The sequence below is a fragment of the Maylandia zebra genome, linkage group LG3 (genome assembly GCF_041146795.1).
Source record: "Maylandia zebra isolate NMK-2024a linkage group LG3, Mzebra_GT3a, whole genome shotgun sequence".
Taxonomy (NCBI): Eukaryota; Metazoa; Chordata; class Actinopteri; order Cichliformes; family Cichlidae; genus Maylandia; species Maylandia zebra.
The window spans coordinates 23,428,431-23,453,853 of NC_135169.1; the positions used below are offsets into that span (position 1 = coordinate 23,428,431).

At 39.1% G+C, this 25,423-nt stretch overlaps 1 protein-coding gene across 2 annotated transcripts; it reads right to left on the bottom strand.

The window, feature by feature from the left end:
• Positions 1–5,505: 5,505 nt before the first annotated feature.
• LOC106675400 (uncharacterized) lies at positions 5,506–20,853 on the bottom strand. Of its 2 annotated transcripts, XM_076881110.1 has the most exons (14): positions 20,795–20,853; positions 20,470–20,622; positions 20,208–20,383; positions 19,836–20,003; positions 16,776–16,908; positions 16,505–16,685; positions 15,427–15,568; positions 15,047–15,190; positions 9,846–9,989; positions 7,796–7,854; positions 6,785–7,693; positions 6,597–6,642; positions 6,482–6,508; positions 5,506–6,336 (listed from the first exon to the last, which is right to left on the bottom strand). In XM_076881110.1, exons 2-13 carry the CDS (start codon positions 20,605–20,607, stop codon positions 6,505–6,507), a joined length of 2,244 nt encoding a protein of 747 aa, XP_076737225.1. In that variant the 5' UTR covers positions 20,608–20,622; positions 20,795–20,853; the 3' UTR covers positions 5,506–6,336; positions 6,482–6,504. The 2 variants fall into 2 exon arrangements, with proteins under 2 accessions (XP_076737225.1, XP_076737230.1); XM_076881115.1 differs by lacking the exons at positions 20,470–20,622; positions 20,795–20,853 and having other exon boundaries at positions 20,242–20,305.
• Between the last annotated feature and the right edge of the window lie 4,570 nt (positions 20,854–25,423).

The window sequence follows — 25,423 nt, forward strand, 5'->3', positions numbered from 1 at the left end:
CTCCTGTGAAAACTAAGGCCTCAAATCAGAAGTACCTGACTCCATGGTATAATTCTGAAACACGTACCCTAAAGCAGATGACTCGTAATCTGGAGAGGAAATGGCGTGTCACAAATCTAGAGGATCATCATTTAGCCTGGAGAAATAGTTCGCTGCTTTATAAGAAAGCCCTCCGCAAAGCCAGAACATCTTACTATTCATCACTGACTGAAGAAAATAAGAACAACCCCAGGTTTCTCTTCAGCACTGTAGCCAGGCTGACAAAAAGTCAGAGCTCTTTTGAGCCAACCATCCCTTTAACGTTAACTAGTAATGACTTCATGAACTTCTTCACAAATAAAATTTTTATCATTAGAGAAAAAATTACCAATAATCATCCCACAGATGTAATATTATCTACAGTTACTCTTAGTACCATTGATATTAAGTTAGACTCTTTTTCTCCAATTGATCTTTCTGAGTTAACTTCAATAATTACTTCCTCCAAACCATCAACGTGTCTTTTAGACCCCATTCCTACAAAACTGCTCAAAGAAGTCCTGCCATTAATTAATTCTTCGATCTTAAATATGATCAACCTATCTCTAATAATCGGCTATGTACCACAGGCCTTCAAGCTGGCTGTAGTTAAACCTTTACTCAAAAAGCCATCTCTAGACCCAGCAGTCTTAGCTAATTATAGGCCAATCTCCAACCTTCCTTTCATATCAAAAATCCTTGAAAGAGTAGTTGTCAAACAGCTAACAGATCATCTGCAGAGGAATGGTTTATTTGAAGAGTTTCAGTCAGGTTTCAGAGCTCAGCACAGCACAGAAACAGCTTTAGTGAAGGTTACAAATGATCTTCTTATGGCCTCTGACAGTGGACTCATCTCTGTGCTTGTCCTGCTAGACCTCAGTGCAGCGTTCGATACTGTTGACCATAATATCCTATTAGAGCGATTAGAACATGCTGTAGGTATTACAAGTACTGCGCTGCAGTGGTTTGTATCATATCTATCTAATAGACTCCAATTCGTGCATGTAAATGGAGAGTCCTCTTCACACACTGAGGTTAATTATGGAGTTCCACAGGGTTCAGTGCTAGGACCAATTCTGTTTACATTATACATGCTTCCCTTAGGCAGTATCATTAGAAGACATAGCATACATTTTCACTGCTATGCAGATGACACCCAGCTCTATCTGTCCATGAAGCCAGATAACACACACCAATTAGTTAAACTGCAGGAATGTCTTAAAGACATAAAGACCTGGATGGCCGCTAACTTTCTGCTTCTTAATTCAGATAAAACTGAGGTTATTGTACTCGGCCCTGAAAATCTTAGAAATATGGTATCTAATCAGATTCTTACTCTGGATGGCGTTACCTTGGCCTCCAGTAACGCGGTGAGGAACCTTGGAGTCATTTTTGACCAGGACATGTCCTTCAACGCACATATTAAACAAATATGTAAGACTGCTTTCTTCCATTTGCGCAACATCTCTAAAATTAGAAATATCCTGTCTCAGAGTGACGCTGAAAAACTAGTTCATGCATTTATTACTTCCAGGCTGGACTACTGTAATTCATTATTATCAGGATGTCCAAAAAACTCACTGAAAAGCCTTCAGCTAATCCAAAATGCTGCAGCAAGAGTCCTGACAGGGACTAGAAAGAGAGAGCATATTTCTCCTGTTTTGGCTTCCCTTCATTGGCTTCCTGTTAAATCCAGAATTGAATTCAAAATCCTGCTCCTCACATACAAGGTCTTAAATAATCAGGCCCCATCTTATCTTAATGACCTTGTAGTACCATATCACCCTATTAGAGCGCTCCGCTCTCGCTCTGCAGGCCTACTTGTTGTTCCTAGAGTATTTAAAAGTAGAATGGGAGGGAGAGCCTTCAGTTTTCAGGCCCCTCTTCTGTGGAACCAGCTTCCAGTTTGGATTCGGGAGACAGACACTATCTCTACTTTTAAGATTAGGCTTAAAACTTTCCTTTTTTCTAAAGCATATAGTTAGGGCTGGACCAGGTGACCCTGAATCCTCCCTTAGTTATGCTGCAATAGATGTAGGCTGCCGGGGGATTCCCATGATGCATTGAGTTTTTCCTTTCCAGTCACCTTTCTCACTCACTATGTATTAATAGACCTCTCTGCATTGAATCATATCTGTTATTAACCTCTGTCTCTCTTCCACAGCATGTCTTTATCCTGTCTTCCTTCTCTCACCCCAACCGGTCGCAGCAGATGGCCGCCCCTCCCTGAGCCTGGTTCTGCCGGAGGTTTCTTCCTGTTAAAAGGGAGTTTTTCCTTCCCACTGTCGCCAAAGTGCTTGCTCATAGGGGGTCATATGATTGTTGGGTTTTTCTCTGTATCTATGAAGCGCCTTGAGGCGACTTTTGTTGTGATTTGGCGCTATATAAATAAAATTGAATTGAATTGAATTGAATATAACCCTACAAATCCCAAATACGAACTTAAAAACTCCTGCTTCTTTCTCCTTAGTCCCTTCCAGAACCTTTAAGTATCGGTCAGCTGCTTCGATACACATGAATACCTGGAGAGGACAAAGGAGAGTGACTGGTACTCCACAAATGTATTACCCACACTTTTCTTAGCCACATCATAGTTCATTTCTTTTATGGACAATACTGTTGCTTTTATCTTAATGGAAATGTGTTCCTAAAGTCCTACCTAAAGTGAAAATGTGCCCAGAACACCATTTGCTAATACAATAATGCTAAATAATCTAAACAAGTAAAGAAACACCTTTTCAGTACAATATCAAATATCTGGCATCACCAATGACTTTTTCAAATCCAAAATGCAATTTTTTTTTTTTTTTTTTTTTTTTTACATCAGAAGTATTTAATCAAGTCACTAAAATGAAATGCATATTTTTATGCATCATAACAGGGCACTGCAGTTGCACCAATCTGCATGTCACTGTGTCACAACTGTAGAAGGACATCAGGTGGGAGTCCCTTTTCACCAGTGCTGCTTTAATTTCTGGACTAAGTGACACTGAGTTAGTCCCAGAGGCAGTGACAGAACATGATCTTAGAAGCTGTGTTCATGGAAAGCAAATTTAATGAATGAGTTTATGACTTGATGCATTCTGGTTAAAGAAATCCTAAAAAGTTGATTCTGTTCATCCGGACTTAGTGTTTTCACTGGGAGAAACGTTTCATCACTCCAATCTTCTTCAATCTCACCTGAATTCAGGTTTCCCCAATCACCGTGATTGATCAATGCTTATGACAATTTGAATATTAATGATCAAGAAACTGACCTCACAGTCCATTGTTCATCAGTGATGCAAGTTTCGGTCCATATGCAAATGTACTGTTTATAAGGTCGAGGAAAGCTGCATTCAGCTGAGACTGAAGAAGATTGGAGTGATGAAATGTTTTTCTTTGAGGAAGTGCCACTAGTAGGCACAGTGTGAAGGGGAACGAGTTAAACTGTATGATTATCTATAGTGTTTAGAGCGTTTTAGAGTGTTTATCCCTGCTGTCTAACATTTTCTGATATGGAACCCGACGTATTAGCCAGAGGTCCCTTTACTACGGTTCGGAGCTGCAGACCTGTTTTATATACGCACAGAATAGTTTTCTATACGAAATCGCTGCAAAAAGTGCAGCCTTACCTAATGTCCTTAAACCTTAACTAATAGTAATAAATCACACAGCAATAGTACATTCATGTAGTTGTAAAAAGTGCGTCAATATATTAAGTACTCCTAAGTATTCAGAATATGTTACTCTTATTGAGTAATGTAACGGAATACGTTACAAAATACATTTTGGGGCATGTATTCTGTAATCTGTAGTGGAATACATTTTAAAAGTAACCTTCCTAACACTGACTAAGAGTGAGCACAGCCTAAGTGGAAAACTGGAACTCAAAGGCCTGGGCTCCCATTTTTTTGGGATTCTCCAAGTTGCCCAAAGTCTATCAAGGTAGGCTAACTCTGTCATTAGTTACTCACAAACTGGTGAGTTGGCTGTTGTAGGTGTTGGTGTAGTAACACTCTAGATAAAGTCAAAATAAAAGCTTATTAGTGAACAATATTAATACAGTAAATAACTGTTGACATTAAAACAAAGAAAAGTTGTACTCACTGACATCAACACTCACAACTATGCATCGAAGCTCAGAGTGATACTTGGTTCCACTGTGGAAATAAATGAGCTTATTCTTTACATTTTTGAAGATAAGCAAAGAAAGAACCTTGAATACAGACAATATCTTTCAAAGTTTAGAATAGTTCATGGAAATCTGATGTTTTGTTTTGTTTTTCACATTTGAGTTCATGATTGAAATACAAGTAGAAAGTGACCTTCAGCCTTTCCAGATATGCAGCAGTTAACAATATCTTAACTGGGAATGTTTAATAGTACACTGCAGACTCTTTAAAGAAGATATTATTATTGTTAGCACTTGTATCTTGTACCCCACTTTTCAGTTATTTGTTTGTACAAAATGTTTGGAATCATGTATGATTTTCGTTCCACTTCTCACGTGTGCACCACTTTGCGTTGGTCTTTCACGTGGAATTCCACTAAAATTGATTCATGTTTGTGGCTGTAATGTGAAAAAATGTGGAAAAGTACAAGGAGGCCGAATAGTTTTGCAATCCACTGTATCTATATGGATGGGTGATGGGTAAACACAGACAGGCTAACAGACCGGAGAATGCTCACTCGCCGGACCAAAGCACAGCGAGGTCCAAGCGGCGGGAAGCTTGCGAAGCGGGCAAGACGCTGAGAGAACACAGGCCGATCACCACACACACAAATGTAAGCTCAATCGGCAAAGGAGACCAACTAGGGGAGACTGGGGCCGAGAGAAAACTAAGGGGACCCAAGCTCAGGGAAATGACTGGGGAGAGGCTAGCGTCCAGGGAGGCTGCCGAAACAGGCAGGGACCTTTACTTGAACTCTGGGGTGTGGCCGGGCAAGCCGGAGTGTCTTAATGAAGAAGTATCCATGTGCCACGACCAAGGGGCATGTAACGGTGTGGAGAGATAGTCTCGATATACTAGAGAACTTCAATGCCTCTTCACCTACAAACAAAGGAACATGTTTTTGTAATGACATATTTGTAATGTTTCAGCAACTATGAACCCAGATTGTTTTTATTTTCCATTTGGCATCTCATTCCTTTCTTAATTACATTTTTTCCACTTAAGGGAGTTTGTGTCTGGTTTTAAGTTACTCATGTACTTTTTGTTGCATGAAAATAAAGTCATACAGCTATTGTACCTGTCTTGTTAAACCTGTTTTGAGTGTAAAAGCTTGAGACTTGACCTAGAGTATCAGCTCTCAAATAGAAATCATGATTACACAAAATAAGTTGTGTAATCACAACAAGAGTAAACACAATGAGAACAAACATTGGAGTATCTTTTGTCAGGTAACAATTTTGACCTTTGAGTGATGAACTTTATCCAGCCAATAACTTGTAGATTCAGGTTTTTAGATCAAAATAAAATTAAACAACTCAGAGAGATTCACTGGAAAGTGTTTATTGAACAGAATCATATAGAAAGCAAAAAAGAATGTCACACTACACAGAATAGCAAGACAACACAAATCATCAAACTGTCCAGTTTCTATCAACTATTTGCCACATTCTTGTCAAAATAGGCCATAGACTGTCAGAGTATCTCTGCCCCTCTGTTTATTTATAGGTGTTTAATAAAAACTAACATTTTTATTAATTTTATTGCTATGTCTGGTTTTTGCTATTTTATTACTATATTTATGTTTGTATTGAACAGCACTTTGGTCTACCAGGTGTATTTTTAAAGTGCTATATAAATGAAAGACAATGATATATTTTAGCTGTTTTTATGACTTTCCATACCCTTTTGCACGGCCCATTTTTCACGTGTTCAATATTTTTTCCCTGTGTTATTCCTCATGGACAACTGTGGTTTCATTTCTTTGCATGTGTGGATTGGACGGAGTGTTACCAATATCTGGTGAGAATTTCATGTCAATAGCAGCTCTGTTGTCATCTGTAGTGTTGTTATTCATTACTTATTTTAGCCACTGTATTTCTAATAGCAACAACTGATTAGAGAAGGTATAACATGAAAGAAAGAGGACAGTCATTTAACAACCATCACATAAAAAATTAAAATGTGAAATAAATGATTAACAATAATAAACTTCATTCGATTTCATTCAATATTAAAGAAGAACAAAAATGAATGAGTAAATAAACTTAATAAACAGAGAGAATTCAAGAGTTTCCTGCAGGTAGATGTTCGTGTTTTAAAATTAGGTGGTGGCACACTCATCTGTACTGGCTGCTTTTGAGGTCTGGTGCGGTATCTTCTGGTCCTGTCAGCACATGGATAAAAAGGAACAGTGAGCTTCAGTTGTTACTGTCATTAATCATGACTACTAATGCAAACTTTCCCTGAGTTGTAAAAAGAAATTATGTGATACTGTGAGAGGTTCTGTGGCTTTATAAGAATCGACCAACCTCAGGTAGCAATGCGTCCACATTCACCTGAGACAGAAACAAAGACTCACCATTATATTGATAGCAAGAAGAGTTGACTGTTAATGTATATACACATAGACGCATAGATACTTACTTATTAAGGATAAGAGTTGAAAGTAAAGGTCCCATGATCAGAATAACTGAAAGAAATAGAAAACAAAAAACACTGAAAGTTAAAAGTGCTAATCTTGATTAAAAATGTTTATCAACAATGGCTTGTGTGACACTTCAAAACTGGTGTACTAGCTGGAGGGGTAAATGAAAGAGTTGTAGTTGCTTTACTGGTGTGAGTTGCTGCAGTTGTAGTAGTTGCTTTGCTGGTGTGAGTTGCTGCAGTTGTAGTAGTTGCTTTACTGGTGTGAGTTGCTGCAGTTGTAGTAGTTGCTTTACTGGTGTGAGTTGCTGCAGTTGTAGTAGTTTCTTCACTTGTTTGAATTGCTCCAGTTGTATAAGTTGCTTCACTGGTGAGAGTTGCTGCAGTTGTAGTAGTTTCTTCACTTGTTTGAATTGCTCCAGTTGTATAAGTTGCTTCACTGGTGAGAGTTGCTCCAGTTGTAGTAGTTTCTTCACTTGTTTGAATTGCTCCAGTTGTATAAGTTGCTTCACTGGTGAGAGTTGCTGCAGTTGTAGTAGTTTCTCCACTTGTTTGAATTGCTCCAGTTGTATAAGTTGCTTCACTGGTGAGAGTTGCTCCAGTTGTAGTAGTTTCTTCACTTGTTTGAATTGCTCCAGTTGTAGAAGCTTCTCCACTTGTTTGAATTGCTCCAGTTGTAGAAGCTTCTCCACTTGTTTGAATTGCTCCAGTTGTAGAAGCTTCTCCACTTGTTTGAATTGCTCCAGTTGTAGTAGTTTCTTCACTTGTTTGAATTGCTCCAGTTGTAGTAGTTTCTCCACTTGTTTGAATTGCTCCAGTTGTAGTAGTTTCTTCACTTGTTTGAATTGCTCCAGTTGTAGAAGCTTCTCCACTTGTTTGAATTGCTCCAGTTGTAGTAGTTTCTCCACTTGTTTGAATTGCTCCAGTTGTAGTAGTTTCTTCACTTGTTTGAATTGCTCCAGTTGTAGAAGCTTCTCCACTTGTTTGAATTGCTCCAGTTGTAGTAGTTTCTCCACTGGTAAGAGTTGCTGCAGTTGTAGTAGTTGCTTCACTGGTAAGAGTTGCTGCAGTGGTCGTTGCTATAATTATTTCTGACTCTGTGAATCAAGTTAAGTAGAGATGTTAAATTAAATACATGAATTGGGTAAATCAGTAGCAAAATGTAAGACTTGGGAGAAAAGGGTAACGGCTTTGCTCACTGTTTCCAACGCTCACAATGACGCATCGAAGCTCTGAGTAGTACTTGGTTCCACTGTGGCTATAAATTAATGTAGATACATCATTATTTGTGTTACAAATTGTAATTTTTTTTCAATTATTTTGGTTCCCAAAGTATTTACATTCATTCTTAAGCTTGTAAATAATTAATGGTTTATCAGATTTAAAAATATGGTGCTGTACAGTTTAGCAGAGCTCAAAGAATTTTAGTCACACAGTGCTTAATGGATTTATTAAATCACCACCTAATGTAATCTTTATGGCACAGCTGTCTTATCATTTTCTATTTCTTTCTTATTAAGATGCCAAGTTATAGTCATTTGCTTGCATTGGCCAACAGCAGAAGGAGAGAAGTCTGTCCATCCATCTTTTGCCTGTAGCTTTTTCAGACTGAGCTCACCTAGGTCTCATGGGCTAAGGCCTAGCCACCAGATACTCACCCTGGAGTCTCTTCCCCAAACCTGGCTCCAGGGTAGGACCCTGGTAATCCTGTCCTAGGCAGGGTGCACCTGGACCTTTGGCTTTTTGCTCAACATAGGGGGTTGTCTGAATTTAAGTGTGGCCAAAAACATGCACTTTATTTGCCTAATAAATACTAATTAATAATTGTTTATAGATGTTTTTGGCAGGTTTCTAAAATATTTATGGTTTTTTTTTTGTTTGTTTTTATGATAGCTGGTCTAATAAATTTTTTAAGTATTGTAGACATTTCCAGGACTTCATGTCATCTTCTGGCTCCAACTGTAACCTCAAAAGATGAAAAAGTTTACTGGAAAAAAAAGTCAGATTTGTGCAAAATTTCAAATGTGAAAATACATGTTAAAAATAATCAAGTAAACAAGCAAACACTTCTAGACAGTGTAGATTTCATATAAAGACAAACATCAAAACAGGTCATTTTATAAAATCTGCAAGAAGTTCACAAAGTTTAAACTTCAACACAGCCAAGCTTTCTTATACTTTCTTTAAGCAGTCTCAAGGAATGGTTCTCCGGGCTTCTTGAAGGACAGTCAAAGCTCTTTTTTAAATGTCAGCTACCTTCTGATCCATTCTCTGTCAAGGTGATCCCACACTGCTTCTGTAATATCGAGGCCTGGGCTCTGGGAGCGCAAATTGATGACTGACAGTTTTCCTTGGTGCGTTTTTTACTGCAATGTGTTTGGGATTATTGTTGTACTCAAAAATGAATTTGTTGTTAACCAGAAACTTTTCAAATGGCTTTGTGTTGTTGAGCAAAATCTGCTGATACTTTTCTGTATTCTTAACTCCTTCACTTTGGACCACACATGTGGTGCCAAACCATAATAGAGATGTCAGTATTTTTGCAAATACTCCTGATCACCTCCATCAAATTTGGATTAATAACTGCTTTTTAGTGCAGTTCTTTTGCAGTTTGGTATACATCAGCCCTTTTTGTCTGTGTTTTGAGTAGAAAGCTCAACTGAATGGCTAGATGCAAACCATGATTTTCAAATAATATTCATGTACTTTCGATAGATTTTTAAGCCTGTAAAATAATTAAGGGTGCACCACACATCAAGCTTAGACATTCAAAGTTTGAGTCTCATAGCTATCTGAGAATTGTCTTGTTGGTGCAAAAATACTATTTTATTTCTGTCAAACTATGTTATCTTTGGCATTTTTTATAGAATCAATTGAAGAAATAGAAAAAAAATATGTGTTTTTGAAACAGGATGCTAGTATAGCAAAGAGCCTAAAGATACAATTGAAAACTCGCTATTGGGGAGTACAGCTAGATACTTACTACTTCCTTGAGTTGGGATGTAGCCATAATGCTTTGATAATTCATAGATCATTACTCTGGAAATGGTCAGGTACAAGGGCTAAACTGAAAATTTGTGAAAAACCAGCCAATGTGTTAAGAAAACTTTAAAAGACCTCCAGAAAACCTGGAGAACACTTACTTAGAAAATAAGAAAGCCCTTCTACTCGAAACCTCCTTATAAGCAAAATATGAAATAAGAGCTAGTCAGGACTTTTGCACAGTACTGTATAAATCAAGTTACTTACTTGGAGTCTGCCTGTATAACAAAGCAGAATGGATAGCTTCCACCATATTCTCTTACAGACGGCATCCATCTCAGACTGAACTCCGCTGGTCCCGTTTTAATCACAGTTACATTAGATGGACCGGTGAACAGCAGCTCAGAGATCCTTCAGCAAAGAGAAAAGCAAAACACCTATTTACAAAGATGTATTATGAATTCAATATTAGCTGTAATAGAGACAAATAATATCATTCCTTTGTCACATTCTTCGCTACCTTGTGAAATCAGATTGCTCAACTAATTACCTGGAAAATCATTACCAACTTCCACAGATGATTTGTAGAGATATATCTCTAACAAGTTCAGCCCTGGAGATCTTATTAACCTTTTCCTTTCACTTACAACAATCCACATTTTCATGCCTTATACCGGCCCTTCAAAAAAAAAAAAAAACTTTTTTTTTTCAAATAATGCTACCAGACACATCTTTTTCCAATAACATGATGAATTGAAGGTGGTGTGACTTTCATTTTGGTGGGGGAGGACCCCTTTCTGCAAGCTGCACTACATGAGGGACATCTCCATTAGGAGGCAAGATAAAGATCAATATTTTACATGTTTATAGTGAAATAAATGTATATTAAAAAATACTTGTATGTGCTTGAATATGTTAAGAAGCATATTTGATTGTTTGTTCTACTTTTTAAAATTTATTTATACAGTAAAACTGTTAATTTTCATTCGTTGCCTCAAGGCAACACTGCGCAGTTAGCCCAATTTTTTTCAGGCAATATAATGCATTTGCATATGTTTGTAGAGATGTGTTTGTGTGCATTTATATGATCATAGTCAATGTTTTTTACTTTACAATCTACTCATAATTACAGGACATGGATGTAAATACCTTTTATCTAAGGAAACCAAGGGAATGTGCACTTTCTGTCCTCAGAAAGTGAGGACAGTGAGCTTTCAGGGAGTGAAATTGAAGTAGAGGAGTGAATCCCTGAATGAGGTTTGCGGGACACTTAGGAGCTCAGGAGTCAGTTGGTAAAGTAACTGTGTCTGTGTGTGTGTGCTAGTGCCCACATAGCAAGCAGGTCTGGCCAGGATCTGGTATCAAGTCGGCACTGCTGGCCAACTTCTGGTATGATAAGACATATGTCATCCAGATATGGGCCAGGCCTGGCATAGATGGCACTGTCTATGTGATGGCATGCCATATCTGGCTTGATTGTGGCTTGGTTTATGTGGCCCAGGCCTAGAGAAAACAGGTCTGGTCCAGATCTGGCATCAAGCTGGCACTTCTGACTGACTGGTGTTTTGGCAGAGTGTATGTCAACCAGATGTGTGCCAGGTCTGGCAATGATGCCACTGTTTATGCGATGGCATGCCATATCTCAGGTGGTAGAGCAGGTTACAAACTGATCGGAAGCTTAGCGGTTTGATCCCTGGCTCCTCCAGTCTGCATGTCAAGAGTGTGAATGTGTATGAATGTAGTTAGGAAGCATTCCGTTAAGCAAAAGTGGGTGAATGTGGCAAGTTGTATAGAGCAGTTTGAGCAATCTAGGAGAGTAGAAAAGCGCTATATAAAAATCAGTCCATTCACTGTCTGAACAGAGTTTCGGCATGTTACTTTTGCACTGTTTTGCATGTTCTGGCACATGTTGTTATTGCATGGCTTGATTAAGGTAGACATTAGGCTGACATCTGGGGCCAGAGCTGAAACCGTTCTGGGCCAGCAGTGTGTCTACAACTGGCCCGTGGCTGCACACCACCTACAGATAGCCCACATACCGCAATGAATGATGGCCCTTTGGTGGCCCAGATCAGGTTTGCCAGAGCTAATCCACACGTGGGCCAGCACAGGACAACCAGGTTGTCTGAAACTGGCCTTGTGCTGGCCCATGTGTGGGCCACCACTGGCAAACCAGGTCTGGGCCACCAAAGGGCCGTCATTCTTTGCGGTATGTGGGCCATGTGTAAGCACATTGTGTGGACCAGATCCGTGCCATACCAATTTTGCTGTGTATGTGCGTGTGTGGACGTGTATGTATTACTTATTATTGTGGGGACACAAATTTGTTTACACACTCCCATTGTGAGGTCTCGCCTACTTTATGGGGACAAATTGCAAGGTAAATTGTTTAATTTTAGGGTAAAAGTTGAGTCAGGGTTAGGGTAAGAATCAGGCAGGGACTTGTGATGGGTAGAGTCTGGATAAGTCTCCAGGAAATGAATGTACACTTAAAATGATGACAGAGGTCAGTAATTTGCACCAGAGGTACAGTTGAACTGTGAGAGACAGAATGTGAAAAAAAAAAAAATCCATGAATTCACATGGTAGGATTTGTAAAGAATTTATTTGTAAATCAGGGTGGAAAATAAGTATTTGGTCAATAACAAAAATACAACTCAATACTTTGTAACATAACCTTTGTTGGCAATAACAGAGGTCAAACGTTTACTATAGGTCTTTACCAGGTTTGCACACACAGTAGCTGGTATTTTGGCCCATTCCTCCATGCAGATCTTCTCGAGAGCAGTGATGTTTTGGGGCTGTCGCCGAGCAACACGGACTTTCAACTCCCGCCACAGATTTTCTATGGGGTTGAGGTCTGGAGACTGGCTAGGCCACTCCAGGACTTTCAAATGCTTCTTACGGAGCCACTCCTTTGTTGCCCGGGCGGTGTGTTTTGGATCATTGTCATGTTGGAAGACCCAGCCTCGTTTCATCTTCAAAGTTCTCACTGATGGAAGGAGGTTTTGGCTCAAAATCTCACGATACATGGCCCCATTCATTCTGTCCTTAACACGGATCAGTCGTCCTGTCCCCTTGGCAGAAAAACAGCCCCATAGCATGATGTTTCCACCCCCATGCTTCACAGTAGGTATGGTGTTCTTGGGATGTAACTCAGTATTCTTCGTCCTCCAAACATGACGAGTTGAGTTTATACCAAAAAGTTCTACTTTGGTTTCATCTGACCACATGACATTCTCCCAATCCTCTGCTGTATCATCCATGTGCTCTCTGGCAAACTTCAGACGGGCCTGGACATGCACTGGCTTCAGCAGCAGAACACGTCTGGCACTGCGGGATTTGATTCCCTGCCGTTGTAGTGTGTTACTGATGGTGACCTTTGTTACTTTGGTCCCAGCTCTCTGCAGGTCATTCACCAGGTCCCCCCGTGTGGTTCTGGGATCTTTGCTCACCGCTCTCATGTTCATTTTCACCCCACGGGATGAGATCTTGCGTGGAGCCCCAGATCGTGGGAGATTATCAGTGGTCTTGTATGTCTTCCATTTTCTGATGATTGCTCCCACAGTTGATTTTTTCACACCAAGCTGCTTGCCTATTGTAGATTCACTCGTCCCAGTCTGGTGCAGGTCTACAAGACTTTTCCTGGTGTCCTTCGAAAGCTCTTTGGTCTTGGCCATGGCGGAGTTTGGAGTCTGACTGTTTGAGGCTGTGGACAGGTGTCTTTTATACAGATGATGAGTTCAAGCAGGTGCCATTCATACAGGTAACGAGTGGGGGACAGAAAAGCGTCTTACAGAAGACGTTACAGGTCTGTGAGAGCCAGAGATTTTCCATGTTTGAGGTGACCAAATACTTATTTTCCACCCTAATTTACGAATAAATTCTTTACAAATCTTACCATGTGAATTCATGGATTTTTTTTTTCACATTCTGTCTCTCACAGTTGAAGTGTACCTCTGGTGCAAATTACTGACCTCTGTCATCATTTTAAGTGGGGGAACTTGCACAATCGGTGGCTGACTAAATACTTTTTTGCCCCACTGCAGGTTAATGCAATGTCCCAAAAAGTGATGGAAACACAATGTGTGTGCGCGCGCACGCATGCATGGGGTTAGGGTCAAATGTTGGATGTATTTTGGTGTTTTATTGTTCTGTGAAATGTTTACATTGTTTATTTCTTGTTTATTTATTTGTTTATCCTTGTTGTACTAATACAACTTATTATGGAATAACTTGGCATTTTACTACTCTTGTTGCACAGTGTTGCCTTGAAGCAACAAACCAATATTCGTTTTGGGGGGGGGGCAGGGTGTCAAATTTTATGATTGATATATTATTAGGGACCCTAAAGCTCCCCCAAATAGGGTGAAATATCATTTTCTCAAAAAATTAAAAAGTCATGCAGTAGAGGGTTAAGCAGTCTCAAGGAATGGTTCTCCGGGCTTCTTGAAGGACAGTCAAAGCTCTTTTTTGAATGTCGGCTACCATCTAATCCATTCTCTGTCAAGGTGATCCCACACTGCTTCTGTAATATCGAGGCCTGGGCTCTGGGGCACAAATTGATGACTGACAGTTTTCCTTGGTGCGTTTTTTACTGCAATGTGTTTGGGATTATTGTTGTACTCAAAAATGAATTTGTTGTTAACCAGAAACTTTTCAAATGGCTTTGTGTTGTTGAGCAAAATCTGCTGATACTTTTCTGTATTCTTAACTCCTAACCATAATAGAGATGTCAGTATTTTTGCAAATAGCCATAGGTACCACTGTTGTGCCTCTCTCCTGATCACCTCCATCAAATTTGGATTAATAACTGCTTTTTAGTGCAGTTCTTTTGCAGTTTGGTATACATCAGCCCTTTTTGTCTGTGTTTTGAGTAGAAAGCTCAACTGAATGGCTAGATGCAAACCATGATTTTCAAATAATATTCATGTACTTTCGATAGATTTTTAAGCCTGTAAAATAATTAAGGGTGCACCACACATCAAGCTTAGACATTCAAAGTTTGAGTCTCATAGCTATCTGAGAATTGTCTTGTTGGTGCAAAAATACTATTTTATTTCTGTCAAACTATGTTATCGTTGGCATTTTTTATGGAATCAATTGAAGAAATAGAAAAAAATTATGTGTTTTTGAAACAGGATGCTAGTATAGCAAAGAGCCTAAAGATACAATTGAAAACTTGCTACAGGGGAGTACAGCTACTACTTCCTAGAGTTGGGATGTAGCCATAATGCTTTGATAATTCATAGATCATTACTCTGGAAATGGTCAGGTACAAGGGCTAAACTGAAAATTTGTGAAAAACCAGCCAATGTGTTAAGACTTTAAAAGGCCTCCAGAAAACCTGGAGAACACTTACTTAGAAAATAAGAAAGCCCTTCTACTCGAAACCGCCTTATAAGCAAAATATGAAATAAGAGCTAGTCAGGACTTTTGCACAGTACTGTATAAATCAAGTTACTTACTTGGAGTCTGCCTGTATAACAAAGCAGAATGGATAGCTTCCACCATATTCTCTTACAGACGGCATCAATCTCAGACTGAACTCCGCTGGTCCCGTTTTAATCACAGTTACATTAGATGGACCGGTGAACAGCAGCTCAGAGATCCTTCAGCAAAGAGAAAAGCAAAACACCTATTTACAAAGATGTATTATGAATTCAATATTAGCTGTAATAGAGACAAATAATATCATTCCTTTGTCACATTCTCCGCTACCTTGAGAAATCAGATTGCTCAACTAATCACCTGGAAAATCATTACCAACTTCCACAGATGATTTGTAGAGATATATCTCTAACAAGTTCAGCCCTGGAGATCTTATTAACCTTTCCCTTTCACTTACGTAGAGTTTGTTGTCTCTGCAGTGATGTTAATTTCCAGAGTCTGATTGGCCCTGTTGTAGAGCTGAGCACCGTTGGCTGGTGTTGGAGACAGGAACTTGGGCAAAAACTCTCCTTCTGCACAGGATGTCACAGCAGTAGTCACTGAAACAATACATAAAACAAATTTGTAAGTCATACTGACATTTTTATACTGAAATAAACTGCCCACTTCAGGTCAGGGATGCATTACTACCCAGGTGGTGGAGTATAAGAGGTCTTGCTCATGAGTGAGGACCTAGTGGAGAATATAGACTGACAGGTTTTGGGTACACCAATGTGTTATGGTGAAGAGAGCTGAGCATGAATGTGAAGCTGTCAGTTTACCAGTGATTCTATTTTACTACCCTCAGCTAGATTGTAGATATAAGCAGTTAGAAATTAGTTTTCTTCAAAGGGGGCTGGGCTCTACTTTAGGGGAGTACAGCCTTTAATCTTCCTATTGAAAGCAGCATCTTGTGATGGTCCGGGTATGGGTATTTGACTGGGGTGAGTCTGGACTTCTCCCCTAAAGTCATTTTAAAATGACTTTACTTGGCCCCTTTAAATCAGTGTAGTCTGTAATAGGAAATGATGTCATCACTAGACAGGAAGTCAGTCATTTGAGGAGGCTTGTGCAGCATGGTGACCTTAGCTAATTAAACCCAGTGGCATCCACATATTTTCTGCAAATTTCATAATACAAACAGATGATTTATGCTTGTAATCGCTCATTGAGTTACACAAATTAAAGGTGCAAGCAATTCATTACAGCAAGAGTTGTTATTATCATAATTTAATATGTATGATGTAAACCATCCCCTTACAGTCAACTCCCAGCTTTGTGTTTTTAATGAAACTGTAGAGGATTGAATTCTTTTTGTCAGTGTCTGTCTGTGACACAGTTTAAGCTAGTGATGCAACCTTGGACAGACAATGTTTTCACTCCCTGTGAAGATCAGCCCAAATATATACAATATTTTAAATTCAGTGCATATCACTGATGTTGCCAAATATTTAAATATTTATAAAATATGAAAACTTTATAATGTAGACATATACCTCTCAAAATAAATTGGACTGGCACTTTGCTGATAGCATCATTGGTTGTTATTTTTGTCTCTGTCCCATTAGTTTGAGTCAGTGTGATGTTCTTTATGGGGAAGTCCTCCATCATCAGCTGTACTACATACAAGCCTTCAGTAGTGCTGTTGGTGGGGCTGAATGACAGAGTACAAGATGACTGCAAGAGGACAGAAAAAGGACATGTGGTCAAAGTAGCCTAATAAGTTAGTTTTGGGCCAACTATCCTCTAAATGAAAGCCATACTCACTGGTAAAATGGTAAGGAAAGATGGCAAATTGCACGGCTGACACTCTGATGTGTTTCCAAATCTGCATTTAACCTTGTCCCCATCAGGATCAAACATCAACAAGGTGAAATTCATCTGACAGTTTGAAGGAACTCTGTGAATTATAAATATCCACTTAATTAAGCAGCTCAACTGGAACAGTTTTTGGTTAGCAACTTTATTGAAGAGCAGTAAGTTTTTACTGAGCTTATTCATGGACACTAAACATAAAGTTAGTAGTTTCTCTTTGGTGTCAAAAAGGTTTGTTAGTCAGCAGTCATTGAATTGACCAATGCTAGAAACACTGGAAAAGTACAAAGCACTCAGAGAAGCTCTAAGAAGAAGAATTGTACATTGGGAAGGTTACGTGGAAGCATTTCGAAAAAATACAGATTCCAATATCTGTGTTGATATGTTGATGTTGATGTAATGATAGGGTTTACCAGCAGGGGACACTGTATTTAAGAAAGCTCATGAATGCCTCGGGGGGAGCACATAAAAGAAGACTGGTCTGTGACGTTGCATAATGATTAGTGATGGGATTTCCGGCTTTTTTTAGAGAACTGGCTCTTTCAGCTCTGAACCGGCTCTTCAGGTTGTTTTGTTGTTTCAATTAATTTATTATTAACAACAATATAAAATTATGCACAAGGAATTACTAATGTTTTATTTATATATAAATATTTACGGTGGCCCCTAAAGACAAAGCACGTACAAACTCCAAAAAACATTTCTAGCGTTAACTGAACTTCAAAAGCAGAGCTGCCTAGATCACTTAAATTACATATGAAAGCATATGTGTATTGTTTGTGTATTTATACACAAGCACTCATATATATTCAAATAATTAAAAAAAAAAAAAGTTCATTTACCTGTTATTACCACACACCAAATCCAGTCATTGGTACTTGCTGGCTTGTGTAGCCACTTCTTAACAAAAGCACAACACTGCGCCGAGCATCCTGGAGCACTTCTGTTGTCTTTTGTACGTGTTTTGAGTTTTTACATGCTTTGCGGTTTGTATGTGCTTTGTCTCTAGGGTCCACCGTAAATATACTTTTATTTATTCACTCCACATAAAATGTAATAAATAAATCATATAATACAAAAACCAACTATTTACATTTCAACTTTTAACTATCCATCCATCCATTCACTTATCCTTTTCAGGGTCGCGGGAGGCGCTGGAGCCTATCCCAGCTCTCATAGGGCGAGAGGCAGGGTACACCTTGGACAGGTCGCCAGTCTGTCGCAGGGCTAACACACAAGGACAGACAACCATTTACATTCACTCGCACATTCACACCTAGTGGCAAGTTGGATTATCCAATTAACCTATCCCCACAAGCTGCATGTCCTTGGACGGTGGGAGGAAGCCGGAGTACCCGGAGAGAACCCACGCAAACATGGGGAGAACATGCAAACTCCACACAGAAAGACCCCGGCCTGATGGTGGAATTGAACTCAGGACCTTCTTGCTGTGAGGCAACAGTGCTAACCACCGTGTCACTGTGCTGCCCTTTTAACTATTTAAATTTTCAGCTTTTTCCTTTAAACAAATTTAAAGTGAAACAACACAAAACACTGCAAACCACAACACAATTAAATATAAATTAAAATATGAACACAAAAAGAAGACGCATATTCTCTGTCATATGGACCTGCATGAATAAACTTTCTGAATCCTTTATCATCCGCAACTGAAAATAGTTGTGGATGATTACTATACCTTTCTAATGTGACGTTGTTGTCCCTGGCTCTCTTTCTCTGTCTCTGTCTCTCCCTCCCGCTCTGTTCCTGTGCTACTGCGAGTGTAACTACTGCCCCTCTCCCCTCTTCCCAGCACAAAGCACAGGGCTCGCGTGTGGAGTGAAGCGGGAAAAAAGTGTGAGAGAGAGGGTGAGAGAAAAACAAACAAACAAAAAAAACCCCACAGCTCGCGATAAGGAGCCGGCTCGCGTCGTTCACTTCAAAGATCCAGCTCTAAGAGCCATTTCGTTCGCGACCGACACTAATAATGATGTTAATAAAATGTTTGGAGCAGTAGTTCGCAAAGCATAAGTGGATGCTGTGTTATTTTTGACAAGTGCTATAAAGGCAACACAATATGATCAATTCAAACAACAGCATATATGTGCAAGTTATTTGGATATTTGTGGCAGGGATAGCTCAGTAGGTAAAGTGGTCACCCCATGATCGGAAGGTCGGGGGTTCGAATCCACTTAACGGCTACCCTGAGGTACCCCTGAGCAAGGTACCGTCCCTACACACTGCTCCCCGGGCGCCTGCTTAGTGGCTGCCCACTGCTTCACTGAGTGAATGGGTCAAATGCAGAGAAGAACAAGTAATTTCCCCATGGGGATCAATAAAGTATCCATCATTATTATTATTTCACCATTTTATAAAGATTTGGAGGAAGACCCAAATGGTCACCCTCAGATCGGAAGAAAGTGGTTAGGATGTACAGGAATGACCCAGTAACCACCTAGGTTCAAGCCTGACATGAATTGACAAAGTGTTTACCATGAATGAAGCCCCTGGTCTAAAATCCACAACTTCAAGTTCCAAGACAACCTCACTGACAAACCAAATGCCTTTTGGAGAAGAGTTTTAGACTCAGATGATGCAAAGACTGAGCTATTTGGCTTCAATGAAAAGCGGTATGTGTGGAGGAGTAAAGGTAAGGCTTTCAAACTTAAGAACACTCCTAGGTTGTAGCATCATACTCTGGAATTGTTCTGCTTCCTGGTATATTGCACAAAGATAGAAGAAGGTGGACTACCTCCAAAACAAGATATTTTAGTTGTGTTGGGAATAAAACAGATGCGGATGTCAGTACAGCCCAGAGAAATGTGAAATGTTGTAATTTAATTTTAGGATAAATTGCACTATATAAAAGCACAGAGAGGGCCAAATCTAAAAAACACACACACACACACACACACACACACACACACACACACACACACACACACACACACACACACAACGGTTTAAAGCTTTCAGCTGTAAAACAGTGACTCAAACAGTCAGCAAACTTACATCATAACTGGCAGGATGGCGGTCTGTGGAGATGAATTTTTTTTGCCAGTGTCGGAGCGGGTCCTCAGGTCTATCAGTGCTTCAGTTGTGATGTTGCTCATGACTCCATTCGTCTCGTTAGCACCAGAAGTCAAGCTACTGGCATACATCCAATTATCACCATGCAGCCTTCAGTAGAAATTTGTTGGAGATTGAGTTTTCACTATGTTGCATGGTGTATATTAGGTTTGTATTATACACTAGGACAATCAAACCTAATATAAAATGTGTTATTATATCATCAGAGTCAATCGCTTACTTTTCTTTTAATAAAGTTCATGTTTAGTTGAAATATTAAAGTTTAAGAGAAGGTTATTCCTAAGATGTACTCACATAACCAGGTGCACATCATTGTCAGGAACCTCACCGTAATAGATTTCCTCCATCTGGCACCACTCTCCACTGATTTCACTGATTTTGTTTAGCACATTTTCACAGCTGTTATTTTGGCAGTTATACAAGGAAGCATTGTAGCAGTAGCGGTTATTCAGTGTATAACGAACAGTCAGCTGTGGAAAAACAGCCAGTATGCTTTTACTAAAGGACAAGAAAATTTAAAAAAGTAAGAACATTTTACAAAAGAAAGCACACATACCATAGCAGATCCATTATCAGCGTCTTTTGTGTAGTATGTAGCTGTGCCATAAAATCCAGGATTCTGGTTTCTCAAGAAGAAAAAAGCCTGTGTGCTGCAAACCACGAAGAAGAGCAGCGGCAGCACAGAGTGCGACATAGTGAGTCTGTTTGTCTGTGGACAAGATAAGATGCACTTTTATCCTAAGCTGAGAAATTACTGTTACAACAGCCAAAATATCAAAATCAATGAAATATATAAAATATTACAGCTCAAAATAGCTCAAAGAGGTTAAAGAGGGGATGAAATACAAAAATTACAAGAGGTGAAAATAGAAAAACAATACCTCGCGAAACCACTTGAGTAAAACCTCGCTAAGCAAAATAAGCAACTGAAGTCAGTTATTTGTAACTACGAAGACAGCCTCTTTCTGACTGACTCATGTATTTTTAACATGGCACGTGATTTAGTTTACAGTATACAAGATTTTATTCCACATCAGTGAGAATTTCCAAGCCTGTAGGACTGAGGTCAGCAATGACAAATACTAATGTGCTGTGATTGCCTAATACAGGCGGCAGAAATTAGTTTTATTTGTACGTAATATGTTTGTCAAATGTTTTCTTTTGCCTAACAATTGATTTGATTGGTCAAATGTTTGTATTTTAATCTTTTCAGTCATTTTTCAAACAACTGCATTACCTGCATGTCTTTTGTGGCTGTTCAGTCAATTAATGTGAATTTCTGTGATAATTTCTGTGCAGACTTGTGATCAGTGAGAATAATTTAGGTTTTAAACACTGATATAATTTCCTGATTTGCAGCCACTGTGTATGTTTCAATATTTATCCTGCATAAATGTGGCACTATGCTTACTTACAAATTGACTTTAATTATTTCACTCCAAACTGTTAGCAGAATATTGTTACCCATCAATAAGGTGGGTCTTATTGAGAGGTAAATGCAGCATGTGAAAACACCTAATGCAATGCAATAAGGTGTTTATTCAGTTATGTTAAATAGTATTTTGTGTGTTTTTCTTTAGATAAGACAGCGAGACTTCGGTAAAGGGGTCTTTATGTCTTTTGTCCTTGACAAAGTGACACCAGCGATACCATGAAATGCTTGATCAGCACCCTTCAACGCACTTGGTCGCCACATTGTCGACATACATCAACACTTTATGTATACAGGTTTTTAACCTAGAGCTTCACTGTTTCCTAAACAAACTCACACAGTGAGTTTAGTGTGAAAAGCGAAACTAAAACACAAAGCTGGTAAAGAGGGCACACATGGCTCTCTCCAGGCGCCCTATTGCAGTTTCTTGAACCAGAGTTTAGAGAAATTCCTGCTTTTATATAAAAGAAAGAGATGTTAACTTGAGCCAGAAACCATGGTTACTGACTCTGTGAATTTAAGCTGCTCGCTGAAGGTTTTCTTCAATATACTCTGAGTCTCTCTCTGAGTCCTCCCCTCCTGCTGCATCTGAGCTACCTATCTGACACTGATTCCTCATAAATGATGTTAATTCTATATTTTTTTTGTAGTTATGAACACGAACAGTTTTATAATTAATTATTAATGTGGCTTTATTATCAGTCCCAAATAATAATACTGGGAAAATGTGTCACATTTAAGGATTTGAAGATGGTATAGTTTTATTTACTTATTTTTAGAGTGAAGATACTGAAACTTGTTCACAGATCAGATTCACTCATTGCTCATTACGCAATGAGATCAGACGTTTCCAAAGGTAAACTGACTTGAGCGCACATCTGCCCCCCAAGTTTTTCATCATTTTGTTCTGCTTGTGGTTTTGTCAGTGGCTGAATTCGAATTTATAAGTAATTTGAAGGTAAATGAGCTCCTCAACCTTTAGGTCTTTGGGCTTTAAAAAGAAAGAAAAACAGAAATCACTCTCAGGGAGCGGCAGCTACCGGCTGTCACTGGTTGAAGGTGAGGAGGAGGAAGTCAAGGGAAGATGCCCAACGGATTTACTTTACCAAATGGACCATCCCAGCCTTGCCGTAATGGTCTATTTGATTCACCTTTTATTGTTTATTTTATTTTATTTTCACTTGCTGAATGCGGGACAGACCTGACTGGGGAAAAGAAAGGGGAGAAAGAAAGAGGGAAAGAAAAACAGCAGGGAAGAGGGATGGGGCAAAAAACAAAAACCAACAAAATAAGTGTCATGGTCCTGGGTCGTGTGACCCAGTGTTTTGTGTTTAGTCTATTTTGATGTTTATTGTTTGTTTAGGTTCATTAAATTATTCCAGCTCATTTGTAATTATATTACCCTTGTGTTTAGCCTCCCTTGCCCTTCATGTGTTTATATCTGTGTGTCTTGTGTTGTCAAGTTCATGCTGTCGCTTCTGTCATCTTCCCCTGTACTCCGTCTCCCTGGTTCGTGCGTCTACCTGTCATGAGTTATGTTTAGTTCATGTCATGTCTAATCTCCATGTTTCCTGTTTTACTTTGTAAGTCTGTATTCAATGTCAGTGTATTTAGTTTCACCTCTCCTGTCCTGTCGTTAGGTTCATGTGTGTCAGCTGTGCTCCCATGTGTGGCCACTTCCCCTGATCATCCCTCATGTGTATTTAGTCTCTGTGTTTCATGCAGTCTGTGTCGCGTCGTCTGTGTTCCCACCCTCCATGTTGTCACAGCCAGTCTTAGTATTCATAGTTATGGTTTCCTGAGTCTTCATAGTTTTTCCTAGTTTTACTTTCCCAGTTTAGTCATAGTTTAGTTTGTCACTGCATTTCTGCTTTGTCTGCACTCCTTGTCACCAGCCACAATGAAGGCTCGCTTTCAGTTAAGTTTACTCCAGTCTACTCTCGTGTGTTCGCACCTGGGTCCACCACACACACCACCGCACGGTCTGCCTCCTCAGATCGTGACAATAAGCAGACAAAAAGTACATATATCAATCACCTGGATCACCTGTTGAGCAAGAAAAAAAGAGAAAACAAGCAGAAGAAAAAAAAGAGCAACATAATAAACAACATTACGATCATCTATGGGAATGTAACAGTAAATACTAAATATTAAACATTATTGTGCAGCACGTAAGATCGACAGCGCACAGTGTGCTTTGAGGTAGGAGCCAAAAAGGGTGTAGTTTCTGTGTGTGAGCACCCGTGTGTACACCTGTGAACATGAGCGCGCTTGTATTTAAAAGGTTCCTTCATGTAATGATCTGCTATAAGGTTATTAAGATAAGACGGCACCTGATTATTCAATACCTTGTATTTGAGGAGAAGGATTTTAAATTTAAAATTTTTTTAAATGTTAAATTCTTCATTTAACAGGGAGCCAATGAAGAACAGCCAGTGTGGAAGAAATCTGCTCTCTCTTTCTGGATCAAGTACTTTTCAGGACGATTTTAGGACATGTCAAAAGCAAGAAAGCAGTTAAACAACTTTTGTATAATGTACACACTGAAGGACATATCCTGGTCAATAATGACTCCAAGATTCCTCACAGTGTTACTTGATGCCAAGCTAATTTCATGACCCCTGAGTGTAAATGTCATTCCAGTCCCATTGCCAAGATTGAAATAATCACTGAAAAGCAATGCATTTGTATGTGTAGATGGACCTGTAATGTGTAATTCTTTACATTCCAGTTATCAAGACTTTGTGTGCCCAAGAGCATGTTTAAAATTAATTAGAAATTGAGCTTTTTCATAAACCAAACACAATAAAGACATGATTTTATTGTTAGTTCCCAACCAGTCAAGCGCTGGTGTTTTGCAAAAGTTGTGGCATCACAGACAGATGTTGGTAAAGATATCTTTGCGCTCTGGGATTTTTTGTGTAACGATAGGGTTTCACTGGGTTTCATATTGAGAATGTTCAGCTCATTAGGTACTCTTAATATCAGCATGCAGGCACATGTGCATTACTTTTTAACGACCAGTGTTTAGCAAACATAATCCAACCAGGAATGAAAAACAAAACCAAGACAGCATTCTTCTGGCAGACAGTTCTGTGATTCAAACTTGAACTAACTTTACAGCCGCGAACTGCAATTATTTTTTTTAAATCTGATGTCAAGTCCATGATATTTTATCTTAAATTAAGCTTGATCTGTTTGGCATTAATCCCATATTATCCCGTATGAAGTTTGAGTTTGGTCAGATCATTTCAGACTTCAAGCCATAGTTTGTCCACACCACCAATCAGCTGTTGACCAAATACAGTTGGCATGGCTCTGTTGTGGATAAAGTTTTCAGTAAGCTTGTGTCAGGCTTATGTGAGTGGCAAGTAAAGGGCATCTCTTATACTGTTAATGATGCATACATATTGGGAGAATATCTGGGCTCCCACACGATTGGTGGGTCTACTGAAAATTTCAGCTCTTGTTTCTATAGATACTGTTGTTAGATTATAATATTATTTTATGCCATGTTAGACCCCTAATTAAAGATTGTGAATTATTATGTAGTTTTAGTTTGCATTATTCTCCTGAATTAGAAGAAGCTGACAACTATTGCATTAGTTAAACTAATTTGCATTAAAGTAGACTGTTGATTTATTGTGAATGAATGATATTGTTTTATGATGCATTATATTGCTGAGTTATAAGAAATACTGTTTGCAGAAAAGTCATTGCCTTATTTGTCTGATTAGAAGAGAACAGAGTGTGCTGGAGTTTTCTGCCCCATCTCAGCAGGAGCAGATAAACAGGGAGCCAACGTCGTAGCTTAGGCGCTGTGTGAGAGAAAGCATGTGAACGTTTAGGCTTTTTATGATAAGGTGGAGGCACCAGAGGCTATAAAAGTTTGAGCAATGCTCCACCATTTTGAGATCTGATGCTGTCTGCATACAGTGTCCATCTCCCATGTGTGTGATCATTAAAATCATCGTTTGACTCAACCCGACCGGACCAGTGTTGTTATTGTGGCTTTTTCTCTTGTCTCCATCCCCAATAATTTTGAACCTTAACACTGTCTTGTTACAAAAATGTGAAT

Bases quoted from the DNA above. Each gene is read 5' to 3' on its own strand.
- LOC106675400 (XM_076881110.1), bottom strand. From the start codon at position 20,607: ATGTCGCACTCTGTGCTGCCGCTGCTCTTCTTCGTGGTTTGCAGCACA. The intron at 9,990-15,046 runs GTAAGTAACTTG...TCTTTGCTGAAG, and splicing joins GTTATACAGGCAGACTCCAA to GATCTCTGAGCTGCTGTTCA. The intron at 7,694-7,795 runs GTGAGCAAAGCC...CTTGATTCACAG, and splicing joins CATTGTGAGCGTTGGAAACA to AGTCAGAAATAATTATAGCA.